Here is a 14,172-nt window from a genome sequence, read left to right as displayed (position 1 = left end):
AATAGCAATAGTCACGTGAGCACTATATACCAAAGATATGAACATTATTGAATAACTAACTTGCAGAGAATCGTCATCAATTTAAGACACGAGTAACATGAAAACCGCCGTGGAGCTTACAGTTGACCTTGAAAATAAGCATTTCTTATGACAGACTGTAACATGTGAAGAATACAAGACACGCACGAATGCTAACAATTAGGACATTAGACCGGCATCCGAGCAGAGACGATAGAAGCATAAAAAATGCGAGTTGCACCACCATGGCAGACCCAAATGCATATTTGAAGCATCCGTCGTACACTTGTAACAGAGAAGGAAGCGGGGAAATGAGACAATGTGTAAAATAATGCAAAATTAGGCTTGAGATTCAGAATTATTGTTTTCTTGGTTTCTTTTTTCTTTGTCTTTCGACTTTTACGATGTCAATAATCAGAAGAGCCATGAGAACAAGTGCTAAGAGAAACAATGCCGCGAGTTGAGTAAGTTGGCTTATGCTAATGGATTCCATGTTATGTGAAGCGGGGAGATGTATGTGAATATCCAGGTGCAGAAGAGGCCAATTTATAAAAAAGTTCAACGTGTTTGTAAGCTGGTTTGAAGTGTGAATGGAGCTAAAATACTTGAAGCTCGGATGGAGCAGGCAGTATTTAATGGTCGGCATAAAACGAAAAGCTTACGTTATGTGAGCAATTGGTGCAATTAAGTGATCGATATGACATGGGGAGCAAATGGCATATGGAATGATGTATGTGGCGGCAGAAGTAAATGCGAAATTAGGTGATGTATCTGACATCAGGCAATCTTGGTGGTAGATTGGGTCGCGCTAGACAGGAGATTTATGTCAATATCTAGCTGCAGAAATAAGTACATATACAGATTGATTTGGAATGGAGCTAATGGGCATAAAACGAAAACCTTACGTTAAGTGAGCGATCGGTGCAATTAGGTGATCGATCTGACATGGGGAGCAAATAGCATATGGAATGATGGATGTGGCGGCAGTAGTAAATGCGAAATCAGGTGGCTGTGGCTAGTAGTGATTTACGTATGAGAGTTGTGATCGAATACAGGAAACCCAGTAATATGCAACAACAACAATGGTCTAAGCAATGGGAATAGCACTAATCTAATGCTTATCTGACTAATCAAGTATGGATATCACATTACTCACCACTCTTTATCCCGAAACAATTGAACGGGCATGGCCTAGTTCTCTGACATCAGCAGCACCTGGCTGGCTTTGGCGAGCTCCTATAGTAACGTCTTGAGCGGACTGGGGCTGCTAGGTCAACAACGTATCCATGCAAGTAGAGCAAGTAGAGTATGGCAAGTAGAGAGGTTGTAGTAGGTCCAGTTGGCTGATGGCAATGACAACTTCTATATGCCGATATTCTCTATGTATGATTTATATGGTTCAAATGGATTAGCATTGCCCAGCTCTGGCATTGGCACTTGGCTCTGTAGTGGATGGAGACTTCAGATTTCATAGGCCTTGTCAGCTATGGAAGTGGGCCTTGATGAGTTTAGAGAGAAAGTTTCTATGCCTGTATAGTATTTTAAAACGTCTTTATGCCAGCTCATATAGTAACACTTCGATATGCAACATCTAGGGCCTGGAATCTAATGGCCAGGGCAAAACTTAGATATGGAAACATCATATTATGTTCAAACGTATATATATATGAATCCAATGGTTACAATGGACTTTGTCAATGTTTCTATGGTGACATCATATATTGATGGCTTTACTGTCTCTGGCATCAAATCTAGAACTAGGTCTAGGGAGGAGCGAGCCTCCATAGTTCCAGGTCCAATAGGCCCCATAGTAGCAAGTCGAAATAGGCTTTCACCACAGGTTTAGCTTTAACTCCAAGTTGCACTAATTAGTTAGAACCAACTGTGTTACAAGGCGGCACACGGCAAAGGCAGAGTGAGTGCATGCATGGGCTTTAGACTCTAAAACGTAACGTAGTTTCTAGTCATCAACATATTTTGGAGAGGCCTGAATGAAGGCTATGAATTTCAATTAGATTAGCAAAGAGTTTTGACCTTAAGGTTCAAGGTTGGCTACTTAATAGCAGCTGCATTTTCTGTCATAGACAATATACAACACATATGAAGGAAACCCTCCTATGAAAATTTCAACACCTTCAAAAAGCTGTAAAACTTCAAAGCAAAATTGAGCAGACAATGACGTTCTGCTAGTGAAAAATATCTCGAGTGGAGAAGGCAGGGCCACACTCACGAATTTATAGATATGTACGTAGCCAGATCTTTTGAAATAGCATAAATCTGACCAGTAGCATGTCTGAAGTATCTATTACCCTCTTCACCAAACTTCCAATATTCTGGCTCATGATACTTGACACCTCTGAAAGAACACAAATTATTCTTATTAGCACATTTTCCTAAATGTAAGACAGTAAATATTAGAAAACTGCGAGAACCAAGGTTTTGTATTGCAGCAGGCACACGAAAATCCTCAACAGGCAGCCTTAAAAGAACACCTCAGTTTAAACTTCAAACTCCACAGCAGTCTACACATGATTTACTGCCATTCAAGTATTATAATACCATGGCTTTTGATTCAAACAAAGAACCTCAATTCCGTGGAAGACATCTATGTCCCCTCTAAATATAAAACGACTTCGGAAACTGTTTACAAGCCACTAATTTGAATTTTGTACAGAGTGACAGAACACAGCACAAGGATATGATTTGCTTCTGAAATCCAAAAGACTATAATCATTTAGCTCTATACATCTTCAATCACAATTTTCACAAAATTATAAACAAATTCAATTCGGAAAGGTCCAGTATTTTAGGATATTCTCTGGAAACCCAAATTGCTTTATGCTATTTGGTCATAGCTACTTACTTCTGTGCAAGAACAGGTCCAGACTTCATGCAACCAATGTAAATTCTTGGTTTAGATCGGTATCGTGCAAGAGTGGTGGCCAGCATCCCTGAGAAGAGCATCCGTATGTTCTTAGTGATAACAGAATAGGGCAAAGATATCCTTCCATTGATAGTAGTTATCAACTTATCCTGGTTCTAAAAGAATGAGGGATTGGTACCTAAATTAACATGCACATCATCATCGACCTTAACATAGAAATCTGCATCCCATTTTGCTACTGCTGTAGAAAAATAGGTCTTGGTCTTTGCTGAGAGCTCGTGGTAGCCTTCAACATGTTCCAATCTAAGGAAATCATGATGCTGTGCGTCTTCTGAATCAATGGCACGATCCAAAATACCACCAGGTGTAACACTGTGTCCAATAACGAATCTAATAACAATGCCTTTCTTCTCCTCCAACTGCTTCAGTTTGGATCCTGTGAGGAACAAAAGGTCCAATTATCAAAATCAACGGATATCTAGAAAAGCTACAGACAGCAGAATATCCCTGCCCTAGGTTCATACACGCTCATGAGAACTATTTTTGCAATTAAAAGCATTTATTATTTATTAACCAGATTTCAAAACCTAAAAATTTATTAGCAATAACTGATATGGACCTTGTGGCATCCAGGTTTCTCGAACAGAGTCCCGCCGCTTTCTACTGCTAAAAGCTGTATTGATTCCAATCACAACAAATGCCTTCTGGCGTACCTCAGGGCCTTGTCCATCAGGCTTCTCAAGAACAGGTGACCCATTGAGGTTGGCTGATTTTTCAGTCCGAGCAACTGCTAATTCCATTTCAAGAGAAGAAATTGTTTTGTCTAACGATCTGGAGACAAGAATTTGCAAGCTCAAATGAAGGGTTTCAATTTTGTTGTCAAAAAAGTGCACACAAACAAAGACCAAATCCAAATTTTATACAATAACAAGAAATCTTGTGCCATCGATGCCTAAACCATAGAAAGATAAAGCCACCTCAGTGTCAAGGGCATTTGATAACTACAACTGACTACCCTATGAACTGCTAAATACGTATGATGAATTAGCAAAATACTAGGCAATGTAGCTGAAATAGGCAATATTCAGGGTAGTGATCATGAATGACAGCCGACATAAGTTAAGCCATAAATCGAAAGAGAACAATGAAAGCCGCTGCCTGTTACCTCGAAACAACACAATCATCATAGGCATCCATGAATGACTTCGTTCAAATTAAGGGTGCTAGAATAGTCACATAAACAGGTAGAACAAGGTCTTTAAAACTGCTCACTCAATGGCATAGATAAGATAGGGAGCGAACACGGCACTTGCGATGACAGCCATTGGAAGAACTGTGGATCCTAACATGGAAGAGGGCCAGCAAAGCCATTTTACAGAAGAATATACAGAATTTCAGAAGCACAGGTGGAACACAGGAGAAAGTCAAGTTTCTAACTGCAAGGACTTTGTTCAGATTGAAGGTGATATGACAAAAATATAAACAGGTCGAAAAAAGTAATTGCTACTACTTACTGAATGGCTTGATGTGTCTTGGCAACTTCCCCCATTATATCTCTGCTTTCGCCATTTTCGACTTTCTAATGAAATGCACACAATATAACTTATTATAATAAGTCGTATGAAGTATACCTTAAATTCTTAACACTTTCAACATCTTAACCTACAAATATTCCTGCTTAAATACTTACAGATCTTCCTGCTTTAATACTTGCATGCTTGTCTTCACAATCTTGAGAAAGAACTTGCAATTCCCGTTTGTGCGTGGGATCAACGTCATCGTACGTCTCAGGATTGCTCCACATTCTGTTAGTAAAGAGCATACCGATGCAGAAACTCGCAACGCAGAGGAGCACTCCAAACTTTCCCCTGCCAACGCAGAGGAGCACTCCAAACTTTCCCCTGCCAACGAGCCTAAGCCCGTTTTCTTGTCGGTTTGCATTTCAACTCTGTAAACAAAAAAGGCATTAGGAGCCAGCAATGGTTTGAGCTCCACAAAACAGAAAAACGGTAAAACTTGAATTGGCATCTAAAGAAACGGGAAAGGAGGCCGGAGTTCGCACCATTCTGCTGTCAAAAGGCAGTCTTCATACAATTGCCGCCAAAGTCAGACTTTTAGCACAGGAGTCCTGGATCAGATGATGTCAAAGATTCACGATTCAATACAAATTATAGCCAGTTCAACCATAAATACGAAAGAAATCGTCGAAGCGCATTAAGAATTTAATGTCATTCTAGCTTCCAACGGCCTTACAAATTTGCTATACTGCAAATAAAACTGGTTTCAAATACGTAGGGTGTATTGCAATTTACCACAGCAGGGCAAGGCACCTGTGTGCTGTCAAATGCTTCATCTGTAATTCCATTTCCAACCAGATAACCCTGAAAAACTAGCCATGCAAGAAGTCAGTAGGCCTGAATGAAGCCTATGAATTTCAATTAGATTAGCAAAGAGACTGGACGTAGTAATAAACAGGCTAGTAATAAAAAGAAAAAACGAATAATTAAAAGTTATATAAAAAATTATTAAATAAAATAATATGACAATTAGAATATATAAATATATAAAAGTCGCCACAGCTGGACCGCTGGACTTCATGCTACCGCATGGATACCAAGTGTCGCGTTACCTGCACCCTAAGATCGCCATGATCGAGCGACGAAGCTGGAATACGTTGTAAGTAAAGATAAGAAATCAAAGAACCATCCAGTATATGCCGTATAGGAATACCTGGGATGTTTCAGCCTGTGTGTTGATCCTGACGGTACAGAAAAACCAGAGACATATCAATCTGTGGTGACTCAACCAATTCCCCCATATCTTCCTCTTCTTCCTGTTCTGGGTTCATCCAAGTCCCGACGGAAAATCCCAATGGCACAATTCATGCAGTGAATGAATGGCTTCTGTGCGCAGCGGGTGAACCACTTTCTGTGTGCAGTGGGTGAACCACTTGAGTTAATGGCTTATTTGAATGGCTTCGTGCAGTTAATGACTTGGGAGTAGGCAGGTGATGTTGTGAACGGCTTGCTTTCTTTGCGCTGTTAGACAACAAATTCTATGCCTTCAGAGAAGAGCAGAGAGATCCAGGACTCTCTAATGGCAACCGTTTAAGATTAAACATCCTATTGACATGAGGTAAGACTGATATTGACAACTTGACATTTGACCGCATAAAATATGGTGTTATTGTGCAGGGATTTCTTAACTACATGAAGATCTTGCCGTCAAAGAGGAGGGATTTCTTAACTACATGAAGATCTTGCAATCCTAACAATCCTCCATGATATCAGTGTCGTCATCAAGCCTTCTAGGTAAGTTTTTCATATGCCCTTTATTCCTAGCAAGATCTATTTCAAAAGCAGCAAGCAGCTCCACTAATATGAAATCCTGTCTGAAAGAAGGTGAAGATACAGGGCTCCGCTACCAGATCTAGTTCTTCTAGCAGGTGAAAAAGTAACTAAAGTAAAGGAGTAGTTCATAGAGGCCGCCATACCTGTTATAGACATTTTTGTGCCTTACAGCATGAAGCATGAAATGTCCATAATCTAAGGGATCCAAAGTCCCTAAACATGTTGTTCCTACCCTTAGAGGAACAAGGTCAGCAAACCACAGCACTGAATAACAATTCTCCACCTGAAAACACTCAAAAACAAGGCAATTCTGGATCATGTCAACTGCTCCACTGAGCATCTGCGCTGAATGTCAACTGCTCCACTGTCTACTTGCGCTGAATGTCAACTGCAAAGAAGGCTACCTGCGCTGGGCGAGTTTGGACATGTGGCACAGTCATTCCTCAAGGTGTCAATGCCCAGGAAGCTTCCAAAATGACACTTGGATCAGGGAATTCGACTGGTGATGAGTAAGAGGGTCTAGATCTCCAAGTGGAAGCAAGAACCTCCAAGTGGACTCAAGAACTGAAGAATAACTGAAGTGAGAGAGGACACTAGTCAGCTTCATGCCAGCCTCAAGCTGACTCATCCTTTCTCCAAAACTCCTATATATAGAGCTCTCTCATGAGGTCTAAGGAGGCTGGAATCTTGTGAATGTAAGGAATTGCTGTTGGTTTGAGTTTAGAACTATTGGGTGATTTGCTTTGAAGGAGGTGAAGAGGAGATTTCTTTCTGCTGGGAGGTGATGCTGGATTGGGCCTCTTATGGTTGTATCACTTCCTGAACTTTACTTCTTCCATTAATAAAGCATTTGAGGTTCTTCTATATACATGTGTCTCAATGATGTGTTGTTATACTTGTGTATTTGATTTATTCTAATCCTTGAATCAATTATGAATGTATGCTTCTTGTAGTTTCCCTCTCTTGCCATTTTGCAGGATCTTGTTGTAGCTGGGCCAGTGAAAGAGCAAAGAGCTGGGAGCAAGCAGCAAAGAGAGAAGATTGGATCAATCATTAGCGAAAGACATCGGTTAGTGGATCTCTTTCTCCCCTCTTTTACATCTCATAAAGAAGTAATCTCAAATAGCTTTGCTTTGATTGTTGCTGAGGTACTATCACCCTTAGAGTGGGATAGGGTCATTCCGTATTGGATACTTTTCCCAACAACAATACCTGAAAGCAACTCTCGTGAGCTAGACAGAAAGCTACTACCAGAGCTAGCCCAACCACTGGTTCAAATACAACTGATTCCGAATCAATAGGCTTTCGAACTAAAGGATCCGTCTCCGGGCGAGGTGATAGCAAAGAGAGCATTGGTTTTCATTCAATCTCCACCGCAGCGACAGGACCAGGTTCAGGTTATACGGATCCAGATCTAGCAGCATCATATTGAGATCGAGCGCCTTACCATGACAGCTGTTGAACCATCGCATGCACCAGCTGCCAATGCACAACCTTGTAACAGGGAGCCAATGCACAACCTTGTAACAGGGAACACGAAACCTTACGAAACCTTCGCATACCCCGGCAAGAATCGAAGTAATGTTAACATTAAAACCAGATCGGTGACGGTTAGCGAAAATGCACCGGGCTTATTGCTTTTAAGGCTTGAGCCCTGCACCGGGCTTATTGCTTTTAAGCTATGCTCGAACCTCTTATGCTCGAGCCTCTTCCGCCTTGGGAAGAGGCCAAATAAGATCGCGAAGCCTAAGGTGCGAATGAAACTTAGCTTAGGTCGGCATATCCCCATTTCCAAACTTTAGAATAACAACCGAATAACACCTAAGAACTAATGCTATCTCCGTCCGGAACGATTACTATAGTCCCTGCCGGATGCCAGATGGCAGGGACTAATAAAAAAGACAATCATCTCAATGTTCATGCGGATTATTGCTGATTGAATGTTAACATTAAAGAATAGACATTAAATGTCTAGTTACATGCATCCTATTTTAAATTTCAAGAAGATCTAAACATTATATTTTGTGACCTGTCTAGAGCTGGACCCACCGACCATGCCTACCGTGTCGAAATTGTGGTTTGCAGGATACTGATCATATTTGCTATGCTTGCCGTGTTCAAATTTTTGTCCGGATGAGATTATTATTTTTATGCTATTAAAAATAATAATAATATGGCGTTTTACTTCTTTTCGAGTTAGAGAAGATTGCAGCGTCAGGACCAGGCAAAGAGCAGGTAAGCGGATTTTTCATAATGGCGCTACCCACGACTGATATTTACAGCCGCCCAACTTAGAAAGCCGAATGAACAAAGCAGAACTGCAGACCAACTACTGAATGACCAGACCGACCTTCAAACGCAAGAAAATAAGTAAATAAAATATATAAATACTTGAAACGTCTTATTTTCTATTATTCTGTATGAACTTTTCTATTATTCTATATGAATTTTGTGTGTAACCTTGTCTATTATGGGAAAAAGCGAGCTCTGCAGGTTTGGGTTTGAGCAAGCCTTTGATTATGTTCATTGGTCCTGATATCCTTCCTTTTCCTTAGAAGCGCAATTAGTCCAACTACGTAATAGAATCCCCATAATCCCTGGAAATTCTGTAAACCCATGCATTTTTTATCCATCATAAATCAGAGAATTTATAATCTATTCCTGCGCTTTTTCATTGAACTGAAACCAAAGAAAATTGCAAAAAATTTGACTCCTGCACTGCTGCGTTGAATTGAACCAACCAAATTGACACAGTTTGGATCAACTCACAGGTTCTGACTATGGGTCCTCTCTAAATAATCGATCTCTGCGCTTTTGCATTGAAACGCATCGAGAAAATGCAAAGAAGCAACGAGCATGCCAAGTACTTTTCATGCAGAAGGATGCACACTGGCTCAATAATCAAACCAGATGTTGCCAGTATCGCACAGTCCATCTTCCACATGCCAGATATAGTTATTATAAATTAAAAAATTAATGTTCTAGTCGAGGTCCACCGTAAAAATTTTGGAAGTCTATTATAAAATAGACGATTCTAGATACTTTATTGAAAAAAAAAAAGAATTTATATATTTTTATCAATTTTATTGAAATTTGGATAAAAATAAATAAAAAAACAATTCAATGTATTCATATATAATAAAAAAAATCGTATTTCTACTTTCAAGTCTATGTTTTTCAAACTAAATACATTACAATTCATGTCATTGATGATGCAGTCTCCGCAATTTTCTCTAGCATTGGGGTCATTTTCGCACCTGCTCCCTCTGCTCTATTGTGAAATCTCAAGGTGTGATCATCGCCTTCTGCGCCTTCATTATAATTCGTCGCTTGTCTTGTTGCTTTTTCCACTGTTGTTTCCTTGTCATTCTCGTCACCTCCAGTCTTCTGTGGTCTTTGGTAGTGGAAGAGTGCTTTCCAAGCCCAAGATTTACTTCACTCTCTGACTCGACGTTCCTCTTACAGTGTTTACATCTGGTTTGGTTCTCTGATTTGGTAGTTGTGGTTAGGCAACGAGATAGGTGCAAGCACGGAAGTGGCAGTCGTGGTGGATTTAGCAAACTCATAAGCTCACCCAAGGGCGGAAGATTCAACATGCATCTTTAGGGAACAAATCTCTACTGAGGTTTAGGAGGAGATTCGAGAATTTGAAGCTAATGTGGTAGTTGAGAGAGGTTGTCTGGCTGATATCTATGAAAGGGTTCAGCCACATTCATGGTAGAAAAGCCAATACGTGTTGACTGTGATCTCTATTGGAGAGGTAGGGTTATTATTATGGACAGAAATGATGTCAAGAAAGAGATCCTATTGATGGTAGAAAAGCAAGCCAATACATGTTGACTATGATCTCTATTAGAGAGGTTGAGTTATTATTATGGACAGAAATGATGTCAAGAAAGAGATCTTATTGATGTTGGACAAAGTGGTGCTCAAGTAAAAGCAAATAATGCGAGAGAAACTCAAGAATTGAAGCCCACATTGCTCTTATTCAAGCTCTGAGAGGCTACGACGAGGGAAAATCAACCCCATCAAGGTGTATGTTTCTACTTCTTCCTAGTCTCCTGATAAATTTGGTCTCTTTTCTTGTTTGGTTCTACTGCTGCGAGAGGCTTAGGCTTGAATTTTGTCTCTTTTCTTGTTTGGTTCTACTGCTTTGATAGGCTTAGGCCTACTAATGAATTTGGTCCCTTTTCTTGTTTGGTTCTACTGCTTTGAGAGGCCTAGGCCTGAATTTGGTCTCTTTTCGTGTTTGCTTCTGCTGCTTTGAGAGGCTTAGGCTTGCTAGTCAGCATAGGTTAGTGTTTAGTCCTTTTTAAGTTACTCGGATTTATATAGTTTTCTTTATATTCATGAAGACATTGTCTAGACACTTTATTAATTTTTGGATTGATTCCATGTTGCTTTGTTAATAGGCTGGTTTTCCTCCGTGACAAGCCACTGACATACGAAGGTATGAAACATATGTAAATGTTAATACTTAATGGACGATTAACTTATATAAAAGAAATATAATATACTAATTATTTATATATATATATAATTCTTTTTTATCCAAAAAGTTTATTAATAAGACAAAATTTAGAAAAATGACTTATTTTTAAAACATAGAAAATAAATTTAAAAATATTTCATACAGATTTTATAAAATCAGTGGAAACCATCACATGTTATTGTTGGATTCTCATTTATTAAAAAAATAAAAATAATTAACATTTTTCATGTGATATTTTGATTTTGATATGACTAATTTATATATTTTTTTATTAATGTTTTTTTATGAAAACAATTATTTAATTATATAATAAGTTATATAAATTTATTTTTATATTATTATGATTTTTTATTTACATTTTTATGCAATATTCAACCATTTATTTACTTTTTCATTTTTTCTATTTAATAATGATTAGCTACTTTATAGTATATTCATGTATTTACTTTATAACATATGTAGTTGTTAAAAGTAATTTTTTTATAATTAAGCTGATAGGATTTTTATGGTGAGGCTCTTCTTTACGACACTGTAGCAGATTCGTTGGCCTTCGAGGAATATATTATTTTGACAGTGTGATGTTTGCGGGTTGCAATTGTTGTTCTCTAATAGGATGAGCTCTTTGGTGCTTTGCCCTTGCCACATTTCTCTCCATACCACACAGCCCTTGCCACTTGTCACTTCCATAAGGGGCCGTGCTATGATAAATAAACCTTCTTTTAATGGTTTTGCAGGAAGTTCACCATATGCATGTAGCTTATCGCTTTTCAACACTTGTCCTTTATCAGAACTAACCTTTATCTACCACGTGTCCCTCTAATGAGAGAGAAGAGACCTCGTCCTTCTCTGGTTTTACCAATAATTTCTTTGTTAACCTGTAACAGACCCTCCCTGCCACTTTAACAGTTGTAGCTTTGACAATATCGCATATCGCAACGAGCACTATTTTCCTTTCTTAAATGCTTTAAGACCAAGGTTCTTTGAGTCTTAATAACCATGTGACAGCCCAATATCTGAGCCCCTCTATCGGAACTTTTGAAATGGCACATGTTGCAAAATGTCAATATGTGATTAGTGCTTGCGATCGCCCTTGGTTCTTGGCCTTGCATCCTTCCTTCTTTGTGACTGTGGGCCAACCCCCATATCGGAGCCCCTTAATCGGAGGATTTCAAGCCAAGATTTTACTTTTATGCAACAACATGCCTCAACCTTTGAAAGCTGATCTCGGGTCTATTATGTCATTCACTGCCATGTGGCACCTTGTAATTGTCAACACGTGTCACCATGTTTTTACCTCTTAAGGCCTTGAAAATGCAGAAACTACCTGCCAAGTGCCCACCGTCCCACCACGCCATGCTGACATCATATGCCATGTGGATTTATTAGAACCAATCTCTATCCACCACGCATCGCTTATTGGAACCAATCATATTGCGCTACACGTCCATTTAGAAGAGAGAGAAAAAGCACGTCCATGTTTGGTTTTGCAATGAAAATCTTTCGTTATTTTGTTTCATCGTTTTCCTGACAGTTTAACATTCTTGGTAAATTTATATCGTAACTTCACAATATCAAAAAATTTGAAAGTTGTCACCCCTTTGATTTGCAAATTGTCGATATGTGATATGGACCTCCAACTACAAGCAACACAATCTGAATATCGCATCCACTGTCATATCGTAAATTTTGAAATGCCACATATGTTAAATCGTCGATATGGCTTAATCCTCCAATTGTTGATTTGGTTCTGGACCCGATATAGTAATTGAAAATAATTTAATGGAATAGGGAATCCACTAGAGTTATATCGGAGTTATAAGCTATGGACCTCCAACCACAGATATGCTTTAAAAATATCACATATCGTAACGAGCGTTATTTTCCTTTCTTAAATGCTTTAAGCCCAAGCTTCTTTGAGTCTTAATAACTGTGTGCCAACCCAATATCGGAGCCCCTCTATCGGAATTTTTGAAATTGCACATGTTGCAAAATGCCAATATATGATTAGTGATTGTGATCGCCCTTGGTTCTCAGCCTTGCCTCTTTCCTTCTTTGTGACCATGGCCAACCCCTTAATTGGAGGATTTCAATCCAAGATTTTACTTTGATGCAACAATATGCCTCAACTTTCGAATGTCGATATTTGGTCCATTACGTCATTCACTTCAATGTGCCACCTTGTATTTGGTGACACGTGTCACCCTGTTTTTGCTCCCTTGGGGCCCTGAAAATGTTGAAACTTCCTGCAACTTTTCCACCATCCTACCATGCCATGCTGATGTCATATGCCATGTGGCTTTATCGGAACCAATATCTTTCCACCACATGTCCCTTATCAGAACCAATCATATTGCGCCACACATCTATTTGGAAGAGAGAGAAAAGGCACGTCCATGTCTGGTTTTGCAATGAAAATCCTTCGTTATTTTGTTTCCACATTTCCCCAACGGTATAACATTCTCAGTACTTTTATATCACAAATTTTCAATGTTGCAAAATTTGAAAGTTGTCACCTCTCTGATTCGCCAATTGCCGATATGCGATATGGACCTCTAACTACATGCAAGGCAATCAGAATATCGCATCCACTGTCATATCAAAAATTTTGAAATGCCACATATGTTAAATCACCAATATGGCTTAATCCTCCGATTGTCTATTTGGTTCCAGACCTGATATAGTAATCGAAAATAATTTAATGGAATAGTGAATCCGCTAGAGTAATATTAGAGAATATGTAGATCTAGTTGTTTCATCATATCAAACTTAAATGTAAAATCACATCCGCCCCTTATCGCAACTTTTGCAATACGAGCTCTGATAAGATGCATTGTCTATGCATGTATCTTCCTTTTGTTGTATAATTTATTCATTAATTAAGCGTGATTAATCGACTATGTGCATTTACTGCAGTTTTATTCTCCCTCGTACGAAGATCGTATGTTTTATTCCCTTGTACGAAACCACATTAATAGGATGAATCAAAATTTTGCTTTCAGAGATTTCCAAAATATTTATTCTGATGTTAAGGTTTCAATATGCGAAAAAATATGATATATGTTTAATCAAAATTCCACATTGTTTAACAATTCCTACTTAAAGCCTATACATGCATCTTGGTCTTGATGGCTATTCCATTCATTAATCTAATTAATGGACCGACTATCTTTATTTATTTTCACTTTGTTCTCGCTCACACAAAGTTGATACGTATTATGCCATGGCCACTTTATGATACACATTTATTGAAATGAACCACATTGATATGTTGGATCGGACTTTCCGCTTCCAATATTTCCAAAAGGATTCTTCTCATGTCAAATTTTCAAAGCCCAGAAACTCCCGTATATACTTAATCAATATGTCACATTTTCCTTTGATTAAGGTTCCAAACCTATCCAAACATCTTGGAGTTGAGGCCTCTTCTA

General features: G+C 38.8%; 1 protein-coding gene across 1 annotated transcript; it reads right to left on the bottom strand.

Annotated features, from left to right (window-relative positions):
- Positions 1–2,223: 2,223 nt before the first annotated feature.
- LOC149152586 (putative beta-1,3-galactosyltransferase 8) lies at positions 2,224–7,605 on the bottom strand. The gene is made up of 9 exons (XM_089443532.1): positions 7,465–7,605; positions 5,156–5,283; positions 4,919–4,986; positions 4,593–4,828; positions 4,417–4,481; positions 3,522–3,733; positions 3,081–3,338; positions 2,882–2,969; positions 2,224–2,374 (listed from the first exon to the last, which is right to left on the bottom strand). The coding sequence occupies exons 1-9, from the start codon at positions 7,603–7,605 to the stop codon at positions 2,245–2,247; spliced, it is 1,326 nt and encodes a 441-aa protein (XP_089299658.1). The 3' UTR covers positions 2,224–2,244.
- Between the last annotated feature and the right edge of the window lie 6,567 nt (positions 7,606–14,172).

This window comes from Pinus tabuliformis, chromosome 9, assembly GCF_031772625.1.
Source record: "Pinus tabuliformis cultivar Carrire ecotype Pingquan chromosome 9, CPIR1, whole genome shotgun sequence".
NCBI classification, from domain to species: domain Eukaryota; kingdom Viridiplantae; phylum Streptophyta; class Pinopsida; order Pinales; family Pinaceae; genus Pinus; species Pinus tabuliformis.
Note: the sequence above shows the minus strand (reverse complement) of the source record. Positions and strands in the feature narration are given on the sequence as shown.

Coding starts and splice junctions, on each gene's coding strand:
- LOC149152586 (XM_089443532.1), bottom strand. CDS start 7,605: ATGCTCTCTTTGCTATCACCTCGCCCGGAGACGGATCCTTTAGTTCGA. Junction 3,734..4,416: donor AAGACACATCAAGCCATTCA/GTAAGTAGTAGC, acceptor TCTTGTCTCCAG/ATCGTTAGACAAAACAATTT. Junction 3,339..3,521: donor AGAAACCTGGATGCCACAAG/GTCCATATCAGT, acceptor TGTTCCTCACAG/GATCCAAACTGAAGCAGTTG.